The sequence below is a fragment of the Numenius arquata genome, chromosome 22 (assembly GCF_964106895.1).
Source record: "Numenius arquata chromosome 22, bNumArq3.hap1.1, whole genome shotgun sequence".
Lineage (NCBI taxonomy): Eukaryota > Metazoa > Chordata > Aves > Charadriiformes > Scolopacidae > Numenius > Numenius arquata.
The window spans coordinates 2,280,724-2,293,214 of NC_133597.1; the positions used below are offsets into that span (position 1 = coordinate 2,280,724).

Below are 12,491 nucleotides of genomic sequence, written 5' to 3' on the forward strand. Positions count from 1 at the left end.
CTTTCCCATAAGATGAAATTAAAGCTGAACAAGTCTAAACTGGGATCTTCATCCTTATTCAGTAAAACATAGATCCAGGTCCTTGTGCTCATGTTGCCTTTATAGACTTAGTCAGATGAACTTAAATTCAAAGTTTGATTTTAGCATGCACAAATCTTCATTTGTTTGTTGAGCTAGGTTTATTTGAAACAAGCAAGAGAGTATCTCAGAAGCACCGTGTGATTTGTTAAACAGAACACTAACAAACAGACCCCAAAGGGAATATTCTCCGGAAAGCCTTAAAAGCAAGACTTAACTGAAGCAGAAATGCCAGCAGACTCAAATATTTTACCATATGCTAGCAGGAACAGAAAATGAAACAGAAAAGAAACAATATAAAACAAGCCCATGTTTTACTATACAAACTATGCGCAGTGCAAAAAGTGACAAGCAAAGACCTTCAAAAGTTTTTGTTGTCTGCAATTGTATGCATTATCACAAGTACAGGTTTACCTCTTATGTAAATACACATTGCTGTACCATAATTATTCATCCTTATGTTATAAAGGGATGCATTCAAGACCACAACACACATAATTCACTACAGGATAAATATCAAATTGTCCATACCCACAACAGAAGTGATATGCAAGATTCCAACAAAAATAAATCCAAAAATAAGTCTCCTAGTAAATGCACTTCAAGATGAAATGTTTGAAAAGCTCTTGCTTGGTGTGTCCACTTACATCACGGGCATATCTGCAGAATCTGGATTTACATGGTACCACCTTTGGATAAGAAAAAAAGGCTGCCAGTACTCCTCCATCTGGGCTGAGCCAAGACTTGACTAAAGAAAACCACTCTCTCCATGCAGATTGTCACAGCTAGTACTCTCACATCGTGCTGAAAATTCCTACCCTGCTCTAGCTTACATAGTTCCTTGTCTACTAACAGACAGCAAAGCCTCTCATCACCAGGTATTTCTATTTCAGCTCTTTCACTATCATAAAATTTACAACCTTCTGTGTATTTTAAGCAGATTACCATAGAACGAAAAAGGCCACAACTGATGTACTTTCTTGAAAGTTAAACACTTATCCATTGCAAATCCATTCCAGAAAAGCTGAGTTTGTTGCGGACTGGTGATCTGCCAGAAGTCACTGGTGTACAGTGAACTCTTCATACAGGAACAAGAGAGAGGGGGGAAAAGGAAAACAAGACACCGCTAACCCTACCTGGTAGAGCTTTATAATGTGTGGGTGATCAAGCATTTTCATTATCTGCACTTCTCGGTAGATCTTCTCCAGATTCACAGCATCCAGCTGAGACTTATCAATGATTTTTATTGCCACCTGCAGACAAATAGAAAAAAGTGAAATTAAAACTCCCCAACATTTTCCTCATTAGCTTATCCTCATTATAAAGGGAGTAATGCAACCCCAGATAACTGGGGGTTTTCTTCTAGCTCAGAAATACACATCCCACACTTAGAAATACAGCAGCACAACATGTCAGTAGCCCTACTAAGCGCCTGCAGGAATATCACCTACCTCAGCATGTCAGAAAAAAAGTTTTACAAGAAGTGGAAAACACAGAGCAGGTGATGGAGATCAGTGCTCTAACAAGCCCAGGTGCAGAATGCTTGTATATCAGCAGCAGGTGGGAACAACTGAGGAGCCTCCATGTAGCAGCATTGTAAAGACAAAAATCTTCTTAAAAAGCCTAATTGTGTCCATTTCTGAAGTCAAGGTAGCCAATTTGAATTCCACAAATGCAGAATGGTATTTTAAAAGAAACACTATTCAACATAAATTATCAAAACATGGTGGATCCATGTAGTTCCAACTGTTACATGCTTATTTTAACTGTAATTAATATGCTACTACATAAGGAACATGCAGTTCATCTGTTCAAGGAAAAAAACCTATGTAAAGATGTTTGTCAGTCAAACCTTGAAAACAGATCTCAATTAGTTTAGAAAATAGATATTGGTCCTGTTGACCTTGTTTTTAACCAATACCTGCAAAGTGAATTACAGAGAACTACAGATGCTTAGGAGACAAAAATTTCCAACAGAAGACATTAAAAAAATAAATTTAAATCAAGAACGAAGAAAAATGTATGCTATAGAAATCATGCAAAAGATAATACTAAAAAATGTTGAATATATAAATTTTGCTTATGCACCCTGAATATCACATTATCAATGCTGAAGCACGAGCAAACAATATAAGTCATACAAATGCTTCTAATTATAACTGTATTTCATAAACTATTGAACTATAGGAGGCAGCTGCTATGCAGGAGACAAAAATCCACAGGAGGTGTACCTCATTATCTCCAGTAAGGCTGATTATGGATCCACCTGAATTCAGAATTAACTATTTATTGACTTCATTTCAGTATGCTTTTGCTTGATAACCTCTTCAAAAGCCACTTGTATTCCCCAACCACCATAAAAATAAGATTTTGCTATGACTGAATAAACTGATCTAGCCTTGTTATCAGTGAAAAGTTGTTTTTAAGATGCAGGATGCACTCTTACATAGCTGAAGCAGAAGATGACTATTTTTCAAAGCAAACATTTTTAAAACTTTTTTCAAGAGACAGGTGTGGCATTTTTTTTAAAAAAAAAACAATGTCCGATTAATGTAGATCTCACCGAAACCAGATTTATCAAAAAAAAATACATACCTTTAAGTATAATGATATATACAGCCATTAGACAGAAAGCAAGGGTTCATATCCCACAATGCTTTCACCATTAAACACGAGTTACTCCGTAGCCTTTATTCTTCAAAACGTAACAGTGGACACTTGGGAAGAAATGGTACCCGAAATGGTGTTCAACCACGCCACACTCCTCCTCCTCAGCCCTCTGCAACTTTCTTCTATCCTACTATAACGGCAATTTAGGGTATCCCAATGCCTGATCTTTTCAGAACATGCTTCCCCATTGTCTTCTGCTAGCTACTTGTATTTATAACACTCTCCATAACACATCTACTCTGCAACCTTTCATAGTACACTATGGTCGCACCAAGAAGCACATAGGAACAGTAATAACCAAAATGGTCCTAAAAGATAACAGATCTCCCTTTGAAAGTTTCTGTCTTTTGACTACAAAGACACTATCTCTAAATCATGCAAAGAAAACATGTGCATCACCTGCTTCTGCTCCTATTTGTTACTCTCTCATCCTATTCCCATTCCTTTGAACTACAAAATTCTTTTTCTGTCTTACATTTGGTATACGTATAAAACTTGATAATGAAGGCCTGGCTTCACACGTGCAAGGAACGGGGTACAGGCAAAAAAAGAACAGTAACACGCCTGGAACTGGACTATCCAAACACATACTTCCCACTTGGTCTTGCCAGATTTGCACTCCCTTTGACTACTCCCTACAGCAATTGCTCATTCTCTCAGCAGGTCCCCTTTCGCTCACTTATAAAGGCAGAACAGCAAGCTGCTTCCTTATTTGGTCTGATTATATGCCATGTGGCAGCAGAGGATGCAAACAATCATTCATGCAGCCTAAGAAAAAAACACCACACAAAACCATACCCTTAAGTCTCCCTGGCTTAATTTAAGATCACACCTAATAAAATGACTTCTGGTTATTGTTTATTTTTTGCAGGCACAATTTATTAGCCTAAGAAGAAATCACTTCACTAGAAAGTTACAAAATATCAAAGTAATCAAACCAAACCACTAAAGCCTGACCAAATTCTTAAATATACATCAGGAAATATTTATTAAAAACAACCCACATGTCACTTTTCTCCACTTTCTCTAATTTATTTTCCACCGTCTCTCTGGAATGAACCAGAGACACAAGCTGGTTTCTCCTTCATTTTCCACATCTATCCCAGCCTATACCATTACTTCAAATACAGCCTGTTACCACTTCCAAACCTATCTACAAGTGTCTGTTGCCAACATTCTCCAGAGCTATCAGGCATTATTCTGAACAGTGCAGTTCCTAACATCTGCAAAGAGTTCCAACAAAAAAAAAAAAAATCAGTTTTTAACTTTGTTTTCCCAGATAACAAAAGTATCCTCTTCCCCTTAGGAAAAGGTAGATAATCTTTAAAACTGAATTAGGACAAATGAGTTAAATGCTCCATTTCCACTTCAATTTCTTAATAATCGGTGCCTACTGTAGTTCTATGTTTTCCAAGGCTAATGAGACTATGCAACTACATAATCAGTTATTAAAATGTGATTTTATATAAAACAAAAATATGCAGAAGACATTTTTAACCTTTACATGGTTAAAATCCTTGAACGGATCTTACTTCCTGAGCAACAACCAGTAAAATTTCATTAGAGGAAAGAAGCATTTAAAAAAAGAATAATAAGAAAAGAATGGGTCATATAAATTTGGGAAGCATGGCTACAAAACCCTGCTATAACCTTCTCTACACTTTCTGGCCAAGAACAGCACTTAATGTTCCAATATTTCCTACTTTCTTCCTTTTCCAGAAGTTTCCTATCCTATCTCCTTGTTGCACAGATTTAGAAATACAGTGATTCCCAAAGATCATTGAAAGATTGAAACCAAATTCTTCTGAAAGTATGGGAGCAAGAAAACAAGTCTTCAGGTCACACACTTCTTGGAGCAGAATACCTTCAGGAAAATCCTTTTTCAATAGTTTTGAAACATTTCCTTACCTCCCCATACCACAAGTAAAAAGTAATCGTAGATTTAGAACAATTCACAGAAGGTTAACACTCCACAGAAGCGCAGAGTAACATTCTATATTGTCTACACAATCACCCACCTACTCGCAAAATTGTAACACTAACACGTATCATTGATGAAAGTATTCTGCATTTATGGCTTTTGACACTGAAAAGATCTGTTTTGTTTACACGCTGGGCATTCAGGTACATGCATCAAGGACTTGGATGAATACTTCCACAAAAATGTTTTTATGAAGAGATTGCCAGATGATAATGACAGCATTAATAAAATGCCCTTTATTAAGTCAGTTAATCCTGAACTCCTGCAAGGAACTACGGAGCTAGAAAAATTATGCTATATGTGACTGCAAATGTTGGAAAACAAACTGGTTTGGAGCAGCAGAGAATGAGCCACTGTCTAAGCAGGCTACTTGCTACCTCTGTCCTCACATTAAGAGATGCATTTTGTGCTGCCACATCCATGATCTTTTCAAAAAAAGACAAACAAGACTTCTTTATCTGGATCACTCGGTTGACAGCTATCACTGATACATTCATAAAATGTGTGCTGTGTAACCACATTAGTTTGGTCTCTCGGATATCTGAAATAATTCTAAGCACACTCTCCACTAATTATCTTGAGATGCAAACTAATGAAGAATAAGCTATATTTCCATTTCAAATAGGTTTTTAGTTTAAAAAAACCTACCACATTACATCAAATCATATTTTGTCTTACAATGTGGAGTTATTTGGTAATATTAAGCTGTTGGTTCTCAACAGAGAGTAAAAGCATGTGCCTACTTGAAGGAAAAAAAATTGCTATTTGCAATCCTTGTACAACTCTCAATGTGTATATTATATATGTACACACAGTGGAGGGCTTCTATGGGAGAAGCAATATAGCAGCAGCTGGCACCACTGCTTCTACAGTCAAATGCAGATCAGCTATCTCAGTCTATTCTGAATCTTCAGTTTTCACGCATCTCGCCAGGGCCATAGAAGATTTAGAGAAAAACCACTTGGAAATACTTAAAATACAGCAACTTCTTCATAACAGTGTGAGAAGGAACAGGGCGTTCAATAGCAACTGCTCACTTTTGTCCATAATCTCAGCTGTGTCATGATGACAGGAAAAAGGGAAGCAATTCTTAGACGTGGAGAAGCTGCTTCAAGATGGGGAATAGTTTCCGATCTGAAAAGCGTGTTTTGTTCCTGAATATACAGCTTGTTAACAACTACTAGAATCTTGCAGAGATGTTGGAATATCACTTTAATCTTTTGAAGACAGTGCAGAGAGACTGACTGCACACAGCATTGAATTCTCATTTCTCTAGTATGGTCAATCATTGCCACAGCACAAGCAAACTGACTGTAATTTGGCACATGCCAAATTAAGGACAATTACACAAGTTTTATGACTCTAGCTTTGGCTTTTTTTTTTTTTTTAATAGATATCACTTTTTCTAAGGAAAATAAAAGACAACAAACCAAAAAATCCCAAACAACAATACAGCATTAATACTTCAAATGACAAGAGGGAACCTGTTCCTTCCCTCATCTTCGTTCCCCTATCACCAGCTTTTGCTGCTTAAAGGTGTACATTCCAAAATGTCTTTGCAACTTTCACTATTTCTTTTAATTTAAAAATATTAGGCATAGCACACATTTCCTTCCTACTTTTACTAAAGGCCTAGAGAACTGGAGTTTGCTCAATCCTCATCTGACATCTGGGAATTGAAACTGTCAAGCACTGAAGGTGAAATGCTCGTCTAAAAAGAGGAAAGTTCTCCTATTCTTCAATTTTCATTGTTTTTATATTATACATTTAATTCTCCAACCTAGTCTTTCAAAAAAACCCAGCAAACCAAGCCACAACATCCCCCAACGTGGCCTAAAAAGTTAACATACAAAAAGATGTTTGTCCACGTCAGTGCAAGTGTTAAGATTTCATGCAGGTTACAGAAATTGAAATTTGAGTTGTTAACCCAATACATCCTAAAAATAGATAAACTGCATTAAAATTAACGAACACAACCTCCTGCAATCTAAAGCAACTCCAATTTGCCACAGCAAAGTGTTCGGATATCACAGATTTATAAAAGCATGAACCCCCCCTTAGGGCAGCACATTATGCTCAACCAGATCTACCTGTGAGCTCCCACTCTGCCTCCAGATATGTGTTCCTCCTCTCGCCCCTACAACAGATCTAGAGAGCCCACAGCTGCATACAGTTCAATCAGCACCTTGCCTTTTGGGGTTTTTTTTGGCAATAGTGTCATTTTCCCACTGAATTACTCCACTAACCCAAACTGTGTGCTGCTGTCTCCACTTTTATCATTTACTTTTATATGTATCTAAGCACACTTGATCAGGCACTCACTCCTGAACTAGCATCACATCTTGTATCAGGAGCTGGTAATTTTCAGAGAAAAGTGCAAAGCACCTGTAATATACCAGACAGCTAAAAGCATAACTGGGAACTATAAGGACATACTAGTTGGAACGGTTTCATTTTCCTCGGAGGAATGGATAGTATTCTTCTGTAGATGACTAATCCTCAGGGGATATCAGTTACAGAATTTTGGGGGTGGGTGGGGAACATGACTCTCTCACACATAGCCTATTCACAAAGGCTTTCCTTCATCCTTAAAGTACATTGCTTTTTTCCAACTAGTACCTTCATCTATGCTGAAAGCTGTTCATTACTGCTCATTATTTCACACATCATCATATTTCACTAAAAGCAAATATCCATCTTCTTGAACTTTATGCTTCCAATTACTTTTGTTCTCTTTTCTTAGTCTCGTCTTCTCCTTCTGAGAAAAAATTCTGCTTATTTGTACATGCCTCATTAGCAAAAGTTACCCTGAGATCACAGGATTTCTCGGCAACAGGATAAATTAGCATGGCAGGGAAGCACATGTCATTAGCTTAAATGGCAACAAACACACAAACAAGCAGCAAAGCAAAGGTCATGTTCAACTATGTAGCCCCTTCTGGGGCACACTGCGTGGACTGTCATTAATGAGGGTCATGCACTACTTCTATTACTACAAACAAATATTAATCCTCCCATTTTTCTTCACTTTCACACTTAGAATCATAGAATCCTTTGGGCTGAAAGGGACCTTAAAGATCATGGAGTTCCAACCCCCCTGCCACAGGCAGGGACACCTCCCACTAGACCAGGTTAGTCAATGCCCCGGCCAATCTGGCCTTGAACCCCTCCAGGGATGGGGCAGCCACAGCTTCTCTGGGCAACCTGGGCCAGGGTCTCACCACCCTCACAGCAAAGAACTTCAAATCTAAATCTCCCCTCTTCCAGTTTAAAACCATCACCCCTTGTCCTATGGCTCCCCTCCCTGATCAAGAGTCCCTCCCCATCTCTTCTGTAGCCTCTTTAGGGACTGACTGGAAGGGGCTCTAAGGTCTCCCCGGAGCCTTCTCTTCTCCAAGCTGAACCACCCCAACTCTCTCAGTCTGTCTTCAGAGGAGAGGTGTTCCAGCCCTCGCAGCATCATTGTGGATCTTTCTGTTTGACTGTTTAGTCATGCAATTTTAGTGTTGCATTAATACAGGATTCAAGTTACGATTTCTGAGTTTGTTCTCACACACCATCTACTACCTTGTCTTATGTATATCTTCTGCGTCATGCCTGGTTTCATTTTATTTTCACCTATACTTTGCTAATAATTTATGGCAACTATATTTGCTATTTTCAGTTCAAGTTACAATTTTATAGTCTGATATGTAGGTTTTCCATAAAAAGATTGGATTCTGTACTTAATCTATAAGTGCTGACCTTTCAAGGTAATAAGATCACATCCTTTTTTATTTGACAGTTATTGGCTCGTCAAGAGTTATGTAAAAAACAGGCAAATATTTTTATAGGTCAAAGTCACATGAAGTACAATTTCAAAGTACCGATGCTCAAAAAGCCCAACAACAAACAGGTTCTGAATTTAAAGGGTTCAAATAGGGAGATTCAGGAGAAACTCAGACAAGGAAATAGTCCTTTTAAAAAGGGTTTTCTGAGCAAGACTCAATAGCAACACAGCGCAGACATTCCTGCAGTACAGACCTGATGGTACACAGGTGCAGCCTTTCCAGAACCTAATAAGCTGAATATTCTTCCACTGGAAGTTTAATAAAGGCACAGATGAATGTAAGAAATTAGCAATTCAAGAAGTTTAAGCAACAGTTTAGAACAAGCTTGAAATATGAACAGCCTTCCATCTAGAAACATTAATAAGCAGGACTTCCGCTTCATGTGCATAGTGACCTAACATTAATCAAGTGAGGTGGTCCAAACTTGAAATGCTTATTCAAAGTAGTATTTGGCTGGAATTAATTTCCCCTGACACCACTAGAAGTGATCTTAATAGGGTTCCTCTTCCGCAAAGACCACGTAAATACTTCCAGCAACTAACTCAGCAATTAAGTTCTAGATAAACACTCTTGCATCTCTTATTGCAAAAAGTCAATGTAGCTGTACTGAAAAATGAAAGACCTTGACACAAATCTCCAACACAGGCAAATCTGCTATGAAAATCACACAGAAGATAAAAAGGCTTCAGACTGGACACACAAGGCTCCTCTGAAAAGCTAGTTAAAAAAAATAATACCAAGACTGTATGAGAATGCACTCAGGTTCAGCAATTTCTTAGGTCACAGATGGAAAAATCATATCAGACTTAGGGAACTGTTAAGTTCTTAAGTTTCCTGCAACCTTTGTTATCTTGAACAATACTAAAAAAATATAGTTTTTAAAACAACAAATAAAAAAAAAGATTAAAGTTTTCATCCCCATAACAAAAGTCTGCCAAAAAAATGAGAACTCAGATGTAAATGACAACTTACTATCTTAAAGCAAAGTGTTTACAAGTTTGGCATATGGCATCAAACTTGAAAACAAAACACTAGCATTACAAGGCCTTTGCTTGGCTCTTCAGTAATAGCAAGGAAGGATTTAGAAGTAATTAAGTTTATTATGAAACTTGAGAAATTTCTTTTAATACTTGGGATGCAAAACTCATCTATCACTGCATGACCGGAACAACGTTAGCCTTGCAGGTTTGTTTTCCTTAACTGTGATCCAAACTAAGGGCATTTTTCATTCCTATAAGGAATGATTTTACCACAAGACCAGAGTAATTGGATAACTGCAAGTCTTTTCAGTTTTTTACCTTGTACTACAGACAATATTTTATTTACTTTTGTCTGGTACAGAGCAGCACAAGTAAGCTCTTCTTCAGTAAACAATGAAAGCAACCATAACAGAGCCTTACAAAGAGCTTACCTCTAGGAGTAGTGACTAAAACTACTTAAGAAGAAAATTTAACAGGAAACTGATCTTTCAAAGCTGTTACCTTCATTAGACACCTGTTTTAAAGACATTAACATGACTACATTTTATCCACACAGACTTACAATCAGTTTTGTTTTAGGTAAAGCATAAGATACTAACAATCTACAGGCTAGTAACCACCAAGTAACATACATGGGGGAGCAGGGGGTGGTTAAACAAAGAGACTAAAAATGGTTGAATTTGGTTAACTAGCGGGATGATGTATTGAAGAATCCAGGACACACACAAAAGTCCCTTTGCTAAAACACGTTACCGAGGTGGAAGGACTGCTCATCTGCAAGCGTTGGCCAGGTCAGGAAACCGTAAAATATTCAGGACGTGAAAGCAGGCACAGCACAAGGTCTGAACCTTCCCAATTGACAGAAAGTTATCGCTATCTGACGGCTACGCTTACGAGCTAAGCCAACAGCCGCCCGCCCCCTGCACCCTCCCGACCCGAGCATCCTCACCGTGACAGCAACGCGCCGGCCCTGGCCTCAGCCACCGGGGCACCCCGCGACAGCCGGACCCGGAGGCCTGAGCCACTGCCCTCGCCAGGAAGATGGAAGCAAGAAAACCAACTAGAACGGCGGCCAGGGCTCCCGCTCCACAGCCTGCCCGCAGCCGAACACCTCAAGTAAATAAAATATCCCCCGCCTCGCCTAACAGGAGGAGGCTCCAGTGCTGCAAGGGACAAAAGGAGCAAGCAGCCTGCAAGGGCGATGCTGCACGCCCCCGGCCGAGCCACCCCGGCCACCCCCCAGGAACCCTCAGCTCTCCGGCAGAGCCCCGAGGCCGGCTGCCCGCCCACCTCTCCACAACCCGGAGCGGAGCCCGGTAACCCCAGCGCCAGCCGCCCCCCCGTACGCCCCGCCGAGAGGAGCCCCGCCGGCCACCTCCCCCCAGAGCCTGTAGCAGCCCCCCCCGCAGCCCTGCGCGCACCTCCAGGCCCCGAGGGCTCCCGAGCCCTGCCGCCCAACGAGGCCCGGCGGCCGCGGGAGGGGCCCGGCGGCGCGGCCGGGCTAGGCCGGGGCAGGGGGCGAACCGCGGCCCCCTTCGCCTCACCTCGCTGCGCGTGATGCGGTGCCGCGCCAGCTTGACCACGGCGAAGTTGCCTTTGCCCAGCGTGCCCTCGATGTCGTAGAAGCCGACGCGGACGGGCCCGAGCCCGCGGGGCAGCAGCGGGGGGGGCCGCCGGGGCTCGGCCATTACCATGCTGGGCGCGGGGGGCGGCGGCAGCGGCGGCTCCGGCGGCGGCTCGACTCGGTCTGCGGCGCCTTGGAGCCGCCCCGCCCCCTCCGCCCTCCGCCACCAACCGCGCGTCACAGCGCGCGTCAGCGGGGGCGGGGCCTCGCCATGGCAACGGCGGCCACCGCGGCGGGGCGGCCGCCCGGCCCTCCGCTCTTCTCCGCTCCGCAGCGGGCCCCGCGGCACGGCCAGGCCGCCCGGCGCCGCTCCGGGCCCCTCCGCGGCGGTGCGCGGATGTCTGCCCTCCCGGCTCCGCCTCTGCACCGCGGCCGGGGCAGAGCTCCCGCTCCCGGCTGTGTGGGGCTTCGCACCTGCGCGCGCAGAGCGGCGGTCGATGCCCCACACCTGTCGGTGTTCAAGAGGCCATTGCACAATGCCCTTAATAACATACTCTTAACTTTTAACCCTGAAGCGGTCGGGCAGTTGGACTAGCCGATTGTTATAGGTCCCATCCAACTGAACTGTTCCTATTCTATTCCTGTTCTATTCCATTCCCTATGCACCTGGAAAGACAGATTCGGAAGCTGCGTTAGGCCCTCTGGCGTAAAACGGGTAGAGGCCCTGCAGAGTTTAAAATGTAAGTGTGAAAAAAGTGACGGCCTTTTATGCTAAATTCCCTTTCCAGTACTGAGTCCACCTAGTCTGCTTTATGTTTGCACTTACACATTAGCTTGCTTGCAGTTTAAAAAAGCCATGCTTAATTCTGCAGCAATCTTTCCCCTCCCGGTTCATGCCTGCCCCTTTCTGACCGCCCCCTCTCCCCTGACTCATGTCACGCTGCAGGACTGGTACCTTCTGACAGTCGGATACCAGGAATCACCCCTGGAGGCTTTGCTCAGTTGCACTGACTAAACAAGGCATGTCCAAAAGCTGATGGTACAAGAGCACACGTGTCTGTTGAATCAGCTGCACGTTCAGCAACAGTCTCAGACCTTTTATGAGCGCATTGTGCAGTGGATGCAAACACAGCTGCAAAACAGAGCGTGGCCACAAAAATGAGTGGAAGAAGACAAAAAACAAACTTCTGCCTCGTGCTTTCCCTTTCAATGTGTCTTACACGTAGAACTGCCTCATACTTGTGGAAAGTTGGTTAAATTTGTTACCTGTCAAACAGCTATGACTGTTCTGCAAAGGGCACTGAAGACCTCTGTGAAAAGTTAATGCTTGTTCTTCACTGCACTTGCAGTTCATGAGATTCCTCTAAGGAATGACATTTTGAGATGAC

General features: G+C 42.0%; 1 protein-coding gene across 1 annotated transcript in view; it reads right to left on the bottom strand.

Moving 5' to 3' along the window:
- SIK2 (salt inducible kinase 2) overlaps positions 1-11,233 on the bottom strand; it is a 52,483-nt gene extending 41,250 nt beyond the window's left edge. Inside the window, exons 1-2 of the mRNA XM_074162338.1 lie at positions 11,084-11,233; positions 1,215-1,331 (exon numbers count right to left, since the gene is read on the bottom strand). Of these exons, the coding sequence (XP_074018439.1) occupies positions 1,215-1,331; positions 11,084-11,233 (267 nt within the window). The remainder of the gene's footprint in view (positions 1-1,214; positions 1,332-11,083) is intronic.
- Positions 11,234-12,491: the final 1,258 nt, after the last annotated feature.